Consider the following 19,080-nt stretch of genomic DNA (forward strand, 5'->3'; position numbering starts at 1 on the left):
CAAACAAATTCTTTCAGTCATTTACCATACTAATTATTCAAAAGGTTTAAAGAACACATTAATTAAAAAACAGCCTAATTATGCATATATGTTTAGGTATCAGGGAGAACTGGATGTGTTTTATCTATCAATATACTACGGTGGCCCTGAAGTGCAAACCACAGCAGTAAATCCCACAACGTGACAGCATTAGTAAGACTGAAACGGAAAGGGTAGGTACATATGGGACACTGATCCTCATCCTGATTGGTTAGTCTGTATTTTACAAATGGATCTGTGTATGTTTTGATAGTTTCTTTTTTCATTTGAACCAAGAAACAATCAGAGCCGTATTTCCATTTTTGGTTTCTGATTTCAAAAACGAAAAACGAGAAAATGACATTACGAGAGAATGTTACAGAATGGCCATTCTACATGCTTGGCTTTTATTTTGAAATATATTACTTCCGCGTCACCTCACCCTCCTCTCGTAAAGTCATTCTTCAAATAAAGAAAAGAAAAAAGAAATTTGCTAAAAACCCAAATCAGAGGGTTTTTTGAGTTTGGTTTTCTTGTTTTTCGTTTTTGAAATCAGGAACCAAAACCGGAAATACGGCTCTGCATTTTATTCATTAGTTTTTTTAATTGAAACGAAAATCGAAAAAAATTACAGACCAACCAATCAGGATGAGGATCAGTGCCCAATATGTACCTACCCTTTCCGTTTCAGTCTTACAAATGCTGTCGTGTTGTGGGATTTGCACACATATGCATATGGTTATATTGAAAATATTTTAGTTTCTGGGTCTTGAGACATGGCGACAGCCTACAACAGAGCATCATTATTTTTAAATTGTTTACTGCGACTCTAAGAATAGCGACAGCGATATATAAGGCAGGAAGAGAGGGTGTGTGTGTGTGTGTGTGTGTGTGTGTGTGTGTGTGTGTGTGTGTGTGTGTGTCTACTGCCCGGGGGGTTGAATGTGTCCATCCTGCTGCTCTCATGTTCAGTGGTAATGTTAAGATCAATACACAGTGACCTCCTCTGCTTTCAGCACCTCTCTCTTTTCACCATCCACTCCTTTTCTTTTCATCCTCCCATCTGTCCTTCCCCTCTTTTCCGTCTTTTCACTCCTCCCTATCCTGCTGTCTTTCACCTCACTTATTCTTTGCTCCACTTTCAGCTTTGTATTTACTCCTCTGACCACCTTTAGACACTTTCTATTTTTAGATCTTTCATCCATATCTTTCTTTCCTCCCGCCTCCTTCTCTGTGACACATCATGTATAATTAAGGGAGATCACTGTTCTTCATGAGGCCAACATCAGTCAGCTGTCAGCGACGCACTATGCCACAAGTGTGTGTGTGTGTGTGTGTGTGTGTGTGTGTGTGTGTGTGTGTGTGTGTGTGTGTGTGTGTTTGAAGGGTGGGGTAACATTGGCTCACTTTGCATGAAAGATTTAAAAGTAGCCAGTGAGCCAAAGTTCCGCAATTACGGACATTAATTCACCATACTGTGGAAGAAATTACTGCATGGCACTGAAATAGCTCGCAATAACTTGAACTTTTGACAGCTTGAAATATATCCTGCTGATTGCTCCGTTTCTATTCTTGTGGAAGTCACCTTATCAATACATTACAGTCTATTTAAAGATGCATATGGTTGCTGGTATTGTTTTTCATTGCATTTGCCTTTTACTAGGTCGATGAGCAGTGTGTGTGTGTGTGTGTGTGTGTGTGTGTGTGTGTGTGTGTGTGTGTGTGTGTGTGTGTGTGTGTGTGTGTGTGTGTGTCTGTCTGTTAGGGATGCTGAGGCAGTACTATTGTTTCGGCTGGTAGGCATTCTTTGAAACAAGTTATAAATAGCGTCAGTTTCTATTCTTATCCTGCTTGCTGGCGCCTCTTTGATGCTCCTCCAAAGATGACTAAAGAGACATAATCCTTTTTCTGACTTGTGCTTGCAACTGAGAGGAGGCAGAGAGATGAGACAGTGGGATAGGAGAGAGGGAGGGAAACATCAAAAGAAATGGATGAGGGGGAAAGAAAGAAAGATGGTTGATAAGACAAAATATAAGGGAGACATGGTTGGTCACATTACATGAGCTGAGAGGATGACGGCAGCAAATCAACAGGGTGTAGGAAGAAGTAGGAGGGGAAACGAAATGGAGTGGCTGTGGGGATCACAGATTAATCAGATTAAAACATGAAACAGATTTGACATGGGACTGGCAGACAGGCCAGATTTTTTGAAAAAGGAAAATAAGGTGAAGGAAAAGGGGAAAGTATAAAAACGTGCCAATTGTTGATAGAAAAAATTCTACAAAGAGGTGGGAACAGTCAATGAACCACAGAGAGGAGAAAGTGAGAGGTCAGAGGTCACACACAGAGCTGATTGATATTAGTTGTCTTGCTCAAGGACACTTCAGATCAGATCATCCCTGCGAAGGATGGACTCATTACTCACAGTCACTATGCTGGGTGACAACCACTGCACACATTTAGAAAGACATTAGATATTTCCAATCAACAAGAAAAAAGTTGACGTATGGGCCTAGTTTATCAGCTTATTGTTAAAGTAATGCATGTATGAATTTATACTACATTATTAGACTACATGGTCATTTGTCCGAATGTCTATGTGAGTCAAGAGGATTACATTTACTCCCCTCACTTCATACATGTTTTAGCAATTAGTTAAAAAAACAGATTTCAAACAAAATATAAACAAGAACTGACCTTAAGTCTTAAGCATGATTTATAGAAGCACTTTTGGGGATTTGTTATAGTTTTAGTCTCTTTTTAAATCAATAAAATGTTTGGTGGTTTCTGATGCCAAGTCTGTTCAAAACAGCCGAGCCAGCATACTGGAAGTAACAAGTTTGACATCATTACAATTCAATTTACTTTATTTCACAAGGATAATCCACTCAGTATCAATACTACCTTCAAGGGAGTCCTGGGTCGATATAGCCTATTAAAAACAAACAATTAAAACTTAAGTACAATCAGTAACAGTAATATTTACAATCTACACTGTAATACTTGTATTTTCATGTATTTTCACCAAACAGCAGGCTTCCACAACATCTTTGCTGTAGTTTAAACATCAGTTCAACCACATCTGCATTTATCTTTATTTAAACATTTAGAATGTAAGTCGATGAAGAGAAAACTGTAGGTCTGTAGGTGTGTGTGACTCATCATCATCATCATCATCATCATCATTGTGTGAATGTGCACATGTGGTGTATTAACCTCTTTTACTGTAGGATGTACACACCATTACTTACTGCATCAAAGACATCAGAAAAATGAAAGAGAGAGAGAGAGAGAGAGAGAGAGAGAGAGAGAGAGAGAGAGAGGGGCAGTGACAAGCACAGAGACATTTGTCCCCAAAACAAATAAGCAAACAAACACATGAACTGCACAAACAGCCTCTCTTTTCTCTATCATGGATTTTGTGTTTGTTTGCCACAACATTTTTAACATCCTGCGGTGCAAAGATAAGATAGCTGCTTCAATGCACCCACCAAGTGCAAACGTACAGCTGTACACAGAGCGAGAGTGATGGAGATCCATAATAATAGAAACGGGTTTGGCTCCATATTGATAATTTATGGCTCTACCTCTAAGCTTTTAGCCTGTGCGGCCAACCATTAATATGGGTTCATATGACATGTTTTATATCATGTGTGTTAATTTGTGCATGTCTTTGTGCCCACGTATGTGTGTATATGAGCATCTCTGCAGCATTGCAGGTGATGATACGGTAATTGCTTTGTCTCCTTCCACACAGGGGCAAGGTCACAGTCACCGTTATGAGTGCTGCTCATAGGGATGAGAAGGATAGGATTGATTTAAACAGTGATGTATACTTATAAATGAAATGATTTAAACACTATATCACAGTAGATGAGTGTTTCTTAAATGTGTACTGATATCGTTTGTTTAAACTTTGTTCCATTTAACAAAAAAGCGCTGATGACAGACACCAACATTTGCTGAAGAAATGAGTACTGATAACTTGTAAGTAAAGGAAATACGATTAAGTTAAATAGTACCTTTTAAAACAACAAGTTACAAAATGCTTCATAATTTAACCAGTGCCACGTCCGAAGCTCCAGGCAAGAGTCCATTACTGTTGTGGGTGAGTGGTTGAAGAGGTTAAATCCAACATATATATTTTTTTAAAGATTATTTTTTGGGGCTTTTTTGCCTTTAATGGACAGGACAGCTAGGTGAGAAAGGGGGAAAACATGCAGGAAATTGTCACAGGACGGACTTGAACCCTGGACCTCTGAGTTGAGGTACAAACCTCTATTTATATGTGCGCCTGCTCTACCAACTGAGCAAACCCGGCCGCAAATCCAACATTGGATCTGTTGTGAGATCAACACTACACTGTTGCTGTGTCGGTTTCACTCTGATATATGACATGATTCCTTGTCTCGTCACACTGTTTCTCTCAATTTTCCCTCTCAGGTATAGAACAAACAGCCTGGATTTACTAATCAAACATTTACTGATAAATGGTGTGATAGTGGGAGGCTATTACAGAGAGGGATGGTGGTGGTGAGGAGAGCATCTCTTTCCAAAGATTTCTCTCCTTATATATTATATAAATTGGATTACTTCCATAATTCAGCTCCCTGAATGGAAGTGTTTGATCCTCCGCTTCTCTCTTCTGATTTTGGAGTCAGTGTAGCTTCAGAGGATAATTTGTATTTGCATCCTGCCTCTGTAGCTTACTTTTAAAATCTGTTTTAAGATTTTACTATACTACTTTTCTAGCAGTCTAATCATTGGTCAAGTATGATTTAAAAACCAAATTACGGTTTGTAATGACTGGTGACTCATTACAAACGCATGCTGTGCAACCCACAGAACTCTATTTACATTTCTAGTATGAGTCCCAAAGTTTTCAAAGATACCAAAAATACATCTAACTAAAATGGGAAAAGTCTGCCTGTCTGTCTGTCTGTCTGTCTGTCTGTCTGTGTATCTGTCTATAACTTTCAGAATGAACACTTTTGCTCCCTGATAATGTCCTGGTCCCAAATAGTTAGCTGTTAGCACGTGTATGACACTATAGCATTACTAGGTTGTGTAACTATCTCATGGCCGGTGTATTGCTCAGGACGAAAGGAAGCACAGTGTCGAGTGTGAAGTTGTTTGGATGAGCGTTAATATAAAAGTTAATATATCTTGAAAAAAATGTGTTACTGCATCCAGAGAGATAGAAAGAAAAGAGGTTTTAACTCACTTCTTATTTTCTCCATTGATCCTCTGCATTGCTTTTCGCTTACCCAGCTTCCAGCACATTGATTTGTCTCTGTTGCATCCTGGTCAAGCCTCAGAATCGATCCATTCATTGGCTCACTAGGGTGTTGAGTTTTGGGTGGTAAATAGAAACTGGCTTTAGAAATATTGGCACTGTTAATAATAGAAGGACAATGTTGTCACACATGCATAAAAGTCTGCTTACACACACATCCTAATTGGCAAATAAATCTGCAAATTGGTCCACTAGAGTCTTAAATCTCTATTTCCCTGAAGGGTAGCTGCAGTGACAATAGAGAAAAACCACAAATTTGTGTAGCATTTGTCTTAAAGGCAGCCATTAGGCTTTCAAATTGGTTTGTGTGGAGGTTAAGAGGGGCATATCATTGTTTTTAAAGTCCCTCTACTCTCTAGTTCTCTCTCCTTCACTCCCTCCGTGTGTGCAGATAGGAGTGTGTGCTGGTGTCTTCACACAAGGATTGCAGGAATTTAATGCTCTTTCCCCTCACAGATTTTCAGCTCGGCCAATTAGGTATGCCATGTCATGAAATGAGTCGATAAGGAACAGTCATAATTGAGCTGGCATGCATATTAATTAAACAACAAGCGGTGTTTAACTGGGCCAGGGCACCCAGGGTCTAAGTACTTGACCTGTATTGGTCAATGAATCACGATCACAACAAATCATTCACCTGCTTTACACTAAAACTAATGGCTATGTTATTACAACATACAACATTTAATTTAGAATAAAGAATAACACTCATTTAAACAGAAAATATTATTATTATTATTATTATTATTATTATTATTATTATTATTATATCTGTATTTTTATTGGTAACTTCTAGCATTTTATATCAGTGGACAACTGTTTTTGGTTCAAACCAGCCCTGACAAAACCCAGACAGTTGTTAAACAACATGGACCACAGTTTTGAAGGTATTTACATAATCCTCAAAGACTGTTCTGTCCATCTGGACAAAAAGACTATTTCATCACTTGAATAATTTTTTTTTTAATTTAACCTTTATTTATTCAGGGGAAGCTCACTGAGAGGCAGCTTCTCTTTTGCAGGAACACCCTGATCACATTCACACATTCATACAGTACAACCACAGTCTGATCTGCTGGCCACTGAGCAGCTCCACTGGAGCAGTTGGAGGTTAAGGGCCTTGCTCAAGGGAACCTCAGTGGAGGTAATGAGGTGGTAATTCACTTTCCCTACCCAGATTTTTAGCCTGTCAGTCTGGGGATTGAACCTGTGACCTCCCGGTCACAAGCTTGCGTCTCTAACCTTTGGGCCACCACTGCCTAATAATAAATAATAATAAATAATAAAAATGATTTTTATCCTGTTTCCAAACTCTATTTTCCTATTTTAGGAAACAGGGCTGGTATAGCTGTATGTCCATGCTCTATGTGTATGACCGGAACTAAAATGTTAAAGTTTTACTGACAGGTATAGATACTGTATCATTTACTGTATCCTTATTTACATGATTTTATATTTTTATACACAATAATACATCTCTATTTTTCTCGTGTCATACAAAAGAAGCAACTTTATTGTTTTGGTTCACTCTTACTGCTTTCATGGTGCCGTATCAACTTTAAAGGATGAAGTGTTATGCACAAAGTGTAAAATCATGAGTTATTATGGTGTTGTGCATTATTGAGGTCAAAACATACTTGACTTCAGTTAGTTTACAAGATGTTTTTGTGAATTTACAATAGATGTAGGAATACATAATTGATTTGTGTTTCCTACTCAATGTGCTGATGGTTATTTATTTTTTCCCTTCAGTTTTTCTTGCTTGGACTTCGTCTGGACTCGGCCGGCTCTGAGGAGTTTGCTTTATGGAGAAAAAATGGTAGAGGATGGATAGACAAACTTGAACATACACGTCAAAGTGCACTTTGCTTCTGCTAAACTGAATACACTCTGCACTGAGGCTCTTTTTAAAGTGTGTGTATGTGTCTGTGTGTTCAAGCGAGGCAGAGAGAGGAGCACTTTGCTGTCATTAGGTGAGATCATGTAGACACAGGATGACCGAGTTAATTTTTAATGCCCAGCCTTTGGATATATAAAATATGTATTCAGCCCTTGTTGGACATGACATAGACTCTTTACATCTCTCTTCCTCTCTGCCTCGATCGTCTTAGTCAATCTTCCTATCTCTCTTTTCTTCACTCCTTTTTTTAGCTCTGTCTTTGCCTACTCTCTCTTTCAGCCTCTTGTCGTGTTTGGCCCTGGTTCACTCTCTGTCTATGGTCTACTCTCTTGGCGTCAGTCCGCCTCTCTTCTCCCCACAAGTGTCTGTCCTGAGAACCAGACAGAGGAAAGGTGTTGTTTGATGATCTGGCTAGAAACGGCTCGCAGCGTTGCTGTTTTCATTCTGTTTCTTCTATTTTTTTCTTCCCTCAGTGTGTGCGTGTCTCTGTCTGTTTGCTCTTCAGATTTAACAGCTTAGTAACACTATTGTCACGGATCAGCCAAAAATCCTAAAGAGATGTAGACAGACAAACACAAACACAGGACTGACTCGCTGACTTTTACCTAACTCACACATGTCAGCAGGCCAGCATGGAGACACAGACTATCATAGCTACACCCACAGGGACACACACTTGATTTACAGCTTACTTGTGTCACAGTGATATAACAGTAAACCTGAACCAGCCAATAGGGACACGCTGTCTCTAAGATCCCTGACAGCTGATTGTTGCTGTGGTGACATAACGTGGTGACATCCACCTAACTGTGTTGTTGATGTTTTTGTTAGGGAAGTAATCTATTACTCATTACACACTGAAAAAGCAATTACATTACTTAACAGTAACTTAACAGGAAGATTAAGTAGTTATATTACTGTATTACCAAGTCCTCTACACATGCATATTATTTTCACATGTAAATAGAAAACAAGACATTATGATTTAACAAGCAGCCAGTCTATGTTTTGGAGGGATTTACTGACCATCTCCAGCTGCAATCTAGCTGACACTTCCGGCCACAGTTTGATATCAATCCTCCATTTACACTTCCAGTAAGACAGTGAACAGACCCCAAAATAGTAGTAACGGAGTGTTACTAGGATTAGTAACTGTTATTTAATTACTGAATCTCAAATTTGTAATTGTAAATTGTATCCACCTACTTGTAATTGAAAAACGTAATCCCATTGTTGTAATGTTAATGTTCTGTTAACACCAACATTATACTACATTTACTGCACATAACAAGATTGTTTACTGAGAAATGGAGCACGACTCACCAAGAAATTAATTTAAAAGGTTGCCTTGGTGAGAGATTGTAGTGTTTACCAAACACAACATATGCACAGGATTTCATGTTTGTGTAAGATAGGTTAGGATGACTAAGGTGGCTGAACCGGGTCATCTAAGGTCTGATTTCAGGCTTTAGATGCTTTAAGGTTTTAGATGCTGTGTGACTGGTACTGAGACAGTATGTATATAAATCATTGAATGACTGCTCTGCCTTAAAAGGAAGTAATTTTAAGAAAATAGAGAAACAGGTGGTTTTTAGAGTTGCATCCGATCACTTGGAGAAGAGAACGACTGGAGAAGTAAACACACAACCTCAGATTCCATTTCATTAGGGGGAGAGTATGATTGGAAGTAAATAAAAAAATATTGAGGTTGGCAACTAAGAAAGACTTCAGTTACTTGTAGCATTTTCATTAACATGGGCCTATGAAAATAGGAGGGAAGACAAGAAGTCTAGACGCTGCTGGTGGAAGATAGAAACTCAGTTAAATCTCCCCAAACATCCTGAAGATCGTGGTGGTGATGGGGATGGTTTCAGCTGAAGTAACGGAGACAATTAAACCAAAGAGAAATGATGGTAGAATGTGAGAGAAAATATTTCCAAGGTACTTTCTGCTTTCATGCTGAGTGTTGCTTTGTCTGAACAAAGTGCTCTTTCATTGTACATGCTGAACATGCTGTACATCTGATGTTCAAGGCCTGTAGTTTGATGGACTGCCTGTCCAGGCAGAAGTGCTGGAAGTGTCCTGCTGCGATAATTCAACTGAACAGTCAGCCATTGTCAATCACTTACCCTATGGTGCATATCAGCTGCAAATGTCTGCACATAGAATTAGCAAACAAAGCTAATGAAGAGAAAAACAACGGGGATGTCGGACATGCACGGCCTGATAATCAGTCATTTCTATTCAAAAGCATTTAACAGCAAACATGAAGCACCTTGAGTGCAAACAAAATGTGTAAAATGCTCCACAGTCAATAAAGACAATCTGGACAGATCCTCCTGCAGTTTAAAGTGTGTCAGGGACAAATCAGCCATGATAAGACTTTGTGTAGTTATATACTTAAAAGTGATCAGTTGCCATGGGGATGTGTCATGATTTACCGGCATACTGACATTATCGGTGATTGGCAGCTTTACATGTTGTTTTACTGACAATATGTGGCCAGAGAGACAACTGTGGCTCTGTGGCTGTGTGTGTGCGTGCGTGTGTGCGTGTGTGCGCTGCATGCGTGCATGAGTGCTGCATGCGTTGATGTGGACGTTCATGTGTGTCTCCACACTGAGAGTAAATCACAACAAGGGAAAATAGACGATCTTCTACTGAATCAATCAGTCCTGCTTAACTGAGCACAGAATTATTGATCTCCCTGTGTCTGCTCTGTGTTTATGAACTGCATATGGGTAATGGCATGTTAGGAGGCTGAGTCTGGAATATGACCTCAGGAGATTATGTCACCAAGAGACAACTACATCTGCATCACAGAAAAATTGGCCAAGAGGGGATTGTTTGCTGTGATTATGACACAGTGATGCAGATGGGAGGTTGGGATTTAGCATCATGGATGGAAAGATTAAAGATGAGTAGCGGATTCTGACTGGGCACAAAATAACATCCTGGATTTAAATTGTAATGTTTTTTGTGTGTATATGTCTTTACAGAGAGACACCAAAGGCCAGTTCCTGTTGGACCATGTGTGTAACCACTACAACCTACTTGAGAAAGACTACTTTGGTATTCGATATGTGGACCCCGAGAAACAGAGGGTAACTATCACACACACATGCAGAACAACCAAAAGCATTTGGGCTGCATTCGGCATTCGGCCTATATATATATATATATATATATATATATATATATATATATATATATTATATGGATTAGTTGTGATGTTTTCAAAATGCTTGTTTTGTCGATTTAACAATCCATATGCAGTTGTTGTTGTTTGGCTTATTTAACAGTTAATAAAATTATTATCCAAAATGTTGACAATTAATGTTCTGTTGGTTAACTAATCGACGAATCGACTAATTGTTTCAGCACTAAAACTGAAGGACTTCTTGAGGCAAGAAATAGTTGTAAAATGTTGTATCTTAATGCATTTTTCTAGAAACTGATGACCGCACCTACTTACTAAGTCAGCATGGCTAAAATGGGATTGTTGCAGTCAGTACATTTTATTTCAAGTTCAGGTGACAAATAATAACAAGATCAGTCTCCATATTTGAAACAGCCCACACACAGAAGAGACCAGTCACTTTATCTTAACAGAAATGCAAAATGAGAAAGAAATAACAACAAGTAAGAGGTGTACTGTACTGTACAATAGAATGCAGTAAAGAAAACTTTACAATAGAATGCATTCTCTTATTGGATAGGTGCAGTTGTTACACCCACTTTATGTTGTAATAGATTTGATGTCCAAATGTGCCAAAGGGATGAAGGGTAAATAAGTTCCGTTCCTTAAAATTGTCAGTAAAAACATAATGACTGGATACATTAAACAGTTTTGAGGGATCAAAATGTATGTATACTCAGGAGTACAGGAAACTCACTACTTCTCTTATAAGCACCACTAAGCTTCCAGGTGAGTAGGGCATTAAAAAAAAATAGAGCATTGCTCTTAATGAAACATCTTCGATTAAATTAAGATCCTAAACGTTTTTTCTGGTGTCGCCCATTATTAGAACACTATATGTTTTATGTATTATAAGCACAAATGTCAAGTCCATCCAGCAGGGTCAGAATAATTCGTTCTCTATATTGATGTTGATGTTTTTTTTCAATCTATGAAAAAACTATATATCCAGTGATATCATGAATTAATCAATGAATCAATTATTCACCAAAAACAAGAAGAGATTTTTGATTTGGAATTGAAATTGCCACATACTCAGTCAGTCAAAGTATCCTTAATGTATGCATGGTTGTATGCATGTATGCAAGTGTATGGTTATTTTTGTAAAAGTTTACGTATGAGTATACATGTATGGGTACATGTGTGTATATAGATAAACGTATAGTTTTATATTTTTATGATGTACAATCATGTATAGTCGATATTTATATATTTATTAATGTAAATTTGCTTTTATTCAGTTGTAAACTGTACAAATAAACTCTCTCTCTCTCTCTCTCTCTCTCTCTCTCTCTCTCTCTCTCTCTCAGCACTGGCTGGAGCCCAATAAGCCTGTGGTGAGGCAGATGAAGTGTAAGTGTCACTTCTGCTCCCTCTGTGTTTTTCTGTTTTGTAAAATGTGCATGTGAACAATGAGCAAAGTGTGGAATGCACGTGTGTATTCGTGTGTGCACATTATTGTGAGTGTATTTGTGTATGTATGTGTTTTATTAATGCCTCCCTTCTTCATCTGCTCAGTGTGAGGAGGTTACGCTCTGCAACAAACAGACAACACCACAGGGACTCTGACACATACAGGGTCATGACATCATACACGCAACTGTGTTACAGCCACTGGCTATTCAAACTATAAAAATTCTAAATGATGTGTGGTAATAAGGGGAAAAAAGTGTAAATACATTTGTTTTTTCAAAATGGACAAATAGCATAGGAAATGCACTCATATACAAGTTTTAGGGCCTTATCATCCACTTTATCCCCAGGATATATTGCTCACATTTCCACTTGCCATGAGTAGTGACAGAGCCAGACAACACATGTATACAAACAGAGACACAATAAAGACAGACAAGGTGACACAGCAAACTGCCTGAGGGATAAAAAGGAAATACACTAAGAAACAAAGTGAAATACATAGACATGGCAGGGGAGCACAAGCCAGACAACAGAGAACTCAGTTGTCAAAAGAGGAAACACTCTGCCTTCAGTCTTCAGTGGACGTGTAAGTTCACCAGTGACATTTCATGGATCAGCTAGCATTGATAGAATTATGTTTTTTACGTCTATGGGAATTAATTAACACCAAGGCATGAGCCAGTGACATAGAGTGTACTGAATGTTGTTGACTATCACCAATGAAAGGATGCACATTTTATCTGAGCCCTGGTAAAGTTTGACTCTTGCATCTTGCTCACAGGTTGACATTTGTGTCAGTTAAGTTGGGTTAATATGTACATGCTGACAAAATTTCACGCATAAGGATAAACTCATTGTCTAATGACTATTGTCACAGTTTTCTGCTACTCTGCAGCACACCCACTCTGATATAATCAACATTTTGATGGTAATGCTTTACTTAATGCAGTAAGTGCATAATAATTTTACATAAAGTATTTTTACACTGTGGTATTGCTATACTATTGCTGGTATATTACTCAAGTAAAATATATTTGCTAATACTTCTTCCACCACTGACTGTGACACAACTAATGAAACAGCTGATCAGTGTAGTTTCAAAAATGCTGATGTAATATCACATTGCAGTGAATTGTGAGATACACTATATTTATTAGAAGCAAATGTTGTATTCCCTTCCTGGAAAGGAGTAGCTGAAAGAACAAGGGAAAATAAGTCTGCCTTTGCCTCATAAAATATTTACTGTAAAATTTTGCTTTGTCAGACACTTTTTATACAAAATCAAGAGGCAAACTTTTTTTTATTTAGAATCCAATTCCCCTTGGTGTCCTCTACCTCTTCTTTTGCATTTTTACTTTTCTATCTAGTCTAGAAAATTGTCCTGGTCTTTTAATCTAATGGACTGATGGAATGGACACAAAATTTGGATATTTACATTTGAAACTGACACCTTGCTGCAGAATTTCTCAGTGTGATATTCGTTGGCTAATTACCTGTGCGATCAGAAAAACCGTGTCTGAAGTTTACCCACCCTTTTAATGACTGTCCTGTTCTTTCTGTCCCACTATAAATTAATAAAGGAGCTATTAGCGGTGTGTTCTGCTTCATCACAACATGTGCAAGAGGGCAGGGGGGGGAAGGATGAGGAGACCAGTCAAAACTATAATGAGAGATGGACATGGAGGAAGAGAGAAAAAGGGGGGAAAAGAGTGATAAAGAGGAAATGTGTGGGGGGCTAATACAGAGGGGGGAGAGAGGAGACAGTGATAGATAATATAGCTAAAGGAAGAAGTCTGATTAGGGAGAAAAAGACAGAAAAAAGAGGAGATTGGAGAGACAGTTTGAGATTAGAGAGGCTGACAAAGAGTGTAAGAAAAAAAAAGAGATGAGAGAAAAGGATGTAGGACGAGTGGTGAAAAGATCTGAGTCGTACTGACACATCAGTTCTCCCTGTGGCAGCATTTACTCTCAAAACAGGATGTGTGGCTTGTGATTTATTTGCGTCTCAGTTTACATGCATATGCGTCACGTTGTGTGTGTGCATATTATGTGCGTGCATATTATGTGCCAATTCACTTTCCTCTGAAACGATTTTTTTTAAGTATCTTGGTCCCTTAAGCTTGAGCAAAAAGCAGCTCAAATTCTTTGGGCGCGGGTGGGAGGATTGCATCTTTCATATTGCTCAGCATGTATTATGTAGATGTGTGCTGTTTTTCATAGCTAGATAATACCGCAGAGGATCGCGCCATTAAAGACAGAGTGGTAAAGGCACTCTGTAAAGATTTCTGGCCCCATGTTAGATGATACTCACTTTCTTCCTCCTCTTCTGCCATTTCCCTTTTTTCTTCTCTGTTTCTAAGTTTATGGTTGATGCCCACATTAGAATCACTGCCTATAGCTGATCAAATCATTTAGCATCTAATCCCCAAAACTGTCCAGTTGTTACTCCCTTGTTCCCTATGGTGTTTTTTTCTTCCACTGTACCGACATATAAGAATTTGTAAGACTTAGTAAGCGTTTTAGCGGTACATGATTCATACAACAAAACTACACTGTAAATGGTGAATGATGTATCGATATTTGTGTCTGCACATCATGCAAACTTCAATGACTAAACTTTGCATGTTAGTGTGTGTTTATATGCCATTTTGTGAGATCAGGGAGACCCCAGGAGGAAGTCTAAGCTACTGCTGCCGTTTGATCAGAGCCCCACATCACTGACTCTGTGTCTGTTTGTGTGTGTGTGTGTGTGTGTGTGCGTGTGTGTGTGTCCGTGTGTGTGTCAGTGTGTGTCCCTGTGTCCGTGTGTGTGCTCGTGTGCGTGTGTGTGAACGTACATAAGTTTGTGTATGTATGTTACCAAGCATATTTAAATATCATTCAACATTCTCTCCCGCAGTAACTACACTCACACACACACACACACACACACACACAGAGTCAAAAATTAAGTGCTTTAGGACTCAGATCAAAGAAAAAGAAACTTTATACATGTGTGTGGGTGTGTGTGTGTGTGTGTGTGTGTGTGTGTGTGTGTGATATGAGTAATTACTGTAATTATCAAATGACTAATCAGTATTTTTCGTCTCCAACTTTTTTTTCTCCTCAGTTTTAATCCTCATTGCTCTGCTCCCCTTCTGTCTTGCACTCATTCATTTAACTCTCTCTTCTCCTCTTTCATCTCCTCTCCTAATTAAAACCATCTACTTTTCTTCTCTCATCTTTCTCTTCTGCTTTCTCAAACTTCTGTCTTTACTCTATCATTTAACTCACTTTATTCTTCTCTAATTTATTCTCTCATCTTAACTTTCTTCTCTTGTCTCCAGCAGCCCAGCAGCCGTACACAATGTGTTTCCGGGTCAAGTTTTATCCTCACGAGCCTATGAAAATCAAGGAGGAGCTCACCAGGTAAAAACTAACACACACAATGGATGGTTTATGTTTATGATGGAGTAAGAAGGGAGGAATGGAGAAAGTGTAAAAAAAACAAGACATGCATCTCTCTCTTTTCCTTGTTCGAGAGCAGCTTTATGACAACTACCATCTTAGCAAAAATGTAATAGTTTGATGGTAGCTCATTAAGGAATGGTTCAAACACTATCCAAGACCTGTTGAAAGAACAAAAATAACATGTATGTAGATGAGAGCCACAGCAGCGACTTATCTTTTGAAACAGTCATGTTATGTTGTCATTAAAAAAAAAAATCAAACCTTTGCCACCACAATTCCTATTGTAGGATTGTCTAATTTTCACCAAATTACAGGGATCTATTTGCTTCTCTTTCTTTAGCCTTTAGAAAATAGATTCTTCCTAAATAGATTCAGGATTTACAGCAGTTTACTTGGTGGTTATAATGTTGGCAATGCGTGCTTACAGTGATTTAATGTGAATATGCTATAGAAAAGTTGTCTTACTTTTTCATTCATCCAACAATGTATTTTCCAGTGTGTGATGAGTGTTACAGCTTAACATGGCTGCTGGCTATCACCTTACACCTTCTTTCAGGAACAGCCGCTTTGTGATACATTGCACTGCGGATGCATTTATGCACTTTATTAAAACAACCACAGGGCGCCTGGGTAGCTCCCCTGGTTGAGCATGCGCCCCATGTACAAGGGCTCAGTCCAGTGGTAGCGGGCTCGATTCCAATCTGCGGCCCTTTGCTGCATGTCGTTCCCCCTCTCGCCCTCATTTCCTGTCTGCAGTTGTCCTGTCTAATAAAGGCCTAAAAAAATAATCTTGAAAACATAAAAACCTGTTTTGAAGAACTTTTTGAAGGAATTTCATCCCTAATGTATCTCCTCCCTCCCTTCTGTTGGCATCTCTCTGTCCGCCTTCCTCCTCGTGTTATCATAGCCCACTGTGCTCCCTCAGGTGTATCTCCACATCTCTCAACTCATATTGGCTCAACTTTTATTACCTTAAAGTGTTTTTGTACATCATCAATGTCATTAAACTTCCATCTTCTTTCCTCTCTGTTTCTTAGCTTCCTCCTTCCTTGAATTGTCTTGTCATGCTAACGCTAATGCTAACGCTAATGCTAACGCTACGAGCTAACGGTTGCGGTTAGCCAGCTCGTTTCGGCTTGTGACGTCACAAGCCGTGCTGATTTTGAACAGCTCACCCAGAGACTGAAGGCAGGACACATTCAGAAACCGTATCTCACTCAAAACAGCATGGATGGATTTTTTTCAAAGTTTGTATGTGTGTGGAAACACCAGAGACACAAAAGAACACCCCAAATCCCAGAAAAAAGTGTTTTTTTCATAATATGGGCACTTTAAACAATTTGAAAGGACTCCATTTGTATGCGTCCATTTACTTTCATTAGCTTGTCTTAAAGAAAATCAACCTAATCTCAGAGTCCTTAACTCTCTCCTCAACCATTACAATACATTTCTGCTGAGTTTGGAAAGTTCAGAAGGAACTGCAGTCAGTGATAAAATTCAATGAAGTGCTCAATATCAAGCTTTTTTGGGATGGATTTTTTTTCATTGTCAAAATCCCCAAAAACTAGTATGCTAATGTTGTGTGCTCCAGTTTGCAGGATGTTATTTGAAGACTGCTGTTTTCCTCCTCAACTTTTCCCCCCAGTCTTATAACAGTAATCACATCCATATCATGTTATTCTGTATTAATGCCAACACAGAGAGTAGTGTACTTTTTATGTATTGTGGCAGAAAGTGAAAGGGCTCCTAACATACAACAACTACTTCTCTATTACTCTGTATATTATATATAGTATACTTGGAAATAGTGTTCTTTATTTAATTTTGTTTCCTTGTAAATGGCATTCAGAGTGGAAGGCAAAGTAAGAATTTCATTGTACAGGGAAACTTGTTTTTAACTGTGCATATGACAATAAAGGCTTTGACTTTTTTCTACCGTAGTTTCCATGCACAAATATTGTAGAAAGGTTATTTTTAAATGTCAGCATTGAATGTCAGCCAAGGTTTTATAGAATCGTCCAAAATTGACACTGACATATTAACAATAAAGTATATATAGCTTCTGTTTTGATAAAGGTGAGCACTATCCCAGCGGTAAAAGTGTTCTGCATGGATGTAACCTGCTCTGTGATCCCATGATGTGTAGTCAAAGCACTGCTGACCTACACAAATTAAACCTCATGCAGTAACTGAGAATGGAAATAATTAAACCAGAGAGTGGGAGAAGAAGAGACAGAAGGAGAGAGGGAGAAAAGATGAGCGTTTCTTTTTTCATAGTAAGGTGCAGGGACAGAAAAGGGTTAAAATTAGAGAAGATGGAATACATTTTATGAAACTTAGCATTTTGATATTATTACAGCTGATTCGTTATATACTGTATTAATTGATTAAAGCAGAAACACAGAGGAGTTAGAGATGAAAGACTTCCTGTTACATAAAACAAGAAGAGTGTAAAATATACTGTGACTGTAAGATCGAAACAAGAGTTCAGGGAAGGAAATAGAAGATGAGAAGACAGAGAGATGAGGAACTCTGCATGCAACAAAGAAGAAAAAAGAAGAGGATTAAATTAAACACCTCAGAGAAGGTCATGTAAATAAAGATAGCTGTGTTTTTTAGGCCAGTTTAAAGAACCTCCATGTGGCTGCAGACATACTCTATAAATAAAACTATTAAGCTACAGCAGCAGGCTTTTCACTCCATTCAATCTTTCATGGTTTCCTTCTGTTGCTTGAGTCAGAAAACAAGTTTAATGAGTCAGTTGACTGTTGTGTGAGTCTCCTCTGGTACAGATGTCCTCATAGTTTCAGCACCACTGTCAGTTTTGTCTCCTTGGTACCACGAGACAAATCAGCATGTCAGCAGCATGCCTAAACTTGCCTCTATTGTAGGCGTTTCCATAGTAACTACAGTCGCTGCAGTATGATAGCTGTTACCATAGCAATGCTCTCTCTAATTACCATAGTAACACAGCTATACATTATGGAATCAAGGACTGAGACTGTTTTGGTTTTATGATTTTTACCATTAACCATCTGGAAATATAATATTTGGCAAGATAACATGAAGTTATGGTGATGAGACAACAGTATCAATTACTGTGTCTAACATCGCATCATTAAAGGAACACGCCGACTTATTGAGACTTTAGCTTATACATACTGGGAACTAATTCTCAGAAGGCGAAGCACTGCTACCTCTGCTACTTGGGCGGAGTGATATTACTCCAACTCTGAGTGAACTCCAGGTGAACTCTCTGCTCCTCACCACGGGGCTTCTCAGGTCCTGCGAGCAAATCCCTCCGCCCAAGTAGCAGAAGTAGCAGTGCTTCGCCTTCTGAGAATATAGTTCCCAGTATGTATACGGTTAGAATATGGCTGTGTCTCATGTGACCTTGTTATTTGTACACGCGGTGACTACAAATCACAACATGTAAATAGGAAAATGTTGGCGTTATTTTGTCACTTATTGGGAGCAGTAGGCTAGATGGAGCCGGTTACCTCCAGGATCTGTACTAGGCGAGGCTAGCGGTGGGGACGTCAGACAGAATTTGACATGCACGGAGATGAGAAGGGTATGTATGGACTTATCTAGCTCTGGGGGATACGGTGAATAAGCTAAAGTCCCAATAAGTCAGCGTGTTTCCATTAAGGCTCATTTAACAATATAAACACTAAACGCTTTGATGCAGACAGGATAACCAATGGCGCACATACACATGAGATCTTCTACATATTTCCTCAGCAGTGCGGACATTTTGCAGCCATGCATTGCCTTACTGTAGACCAAATAAACTTTCAA

At 38.7% G+C, this 19,080-nt stretch overlaps 1 protein-coding gene across 1 annotated transcript in view; it reads left to right on the forward strand.

The window, feature by feature from the left end:
• Positions 1 to 19,080, forward strand: part of frmd3 (FERM domain containing 3) — a 55,609-nt gene that overhangs the window by 3,483 nt on the left and 33,046 nt on the right. Inside the window, exons 2-4 of the mRNA XM_078249740.1 lie at positions 10,214 to 10,318; positions 11,724 to 11,766; positions 15,156 to 15,237. Of these exons, the coding sequence (XP_078105866.1) occupies positions 10,214 to 10,318; positions 11,724 to 11,766; positions 15,156 to 15,237 (230 nt within the window). The remainder of the gene's footprint in view (positions 1 to 10,213; positions 10,319 to 11,723; positions 11,767 to 15,155; positions 15,238 to 19,080) is intronic.

This window comes from Sander vitreus, chromosome 5, assembly GCF_031162955.1.
Source record: "Sander vitreus isolate 19-12246 chromosome 5, sanVit1, whole genome shotgun sequence".
In the NCBI taxonomy this organism is placed as follows: domain Eukaryota; kingdom Metazoa; phylum Chordata; class Actinopteri; order Perciformes; family Percidae; genus Sander; species Sander vitreus.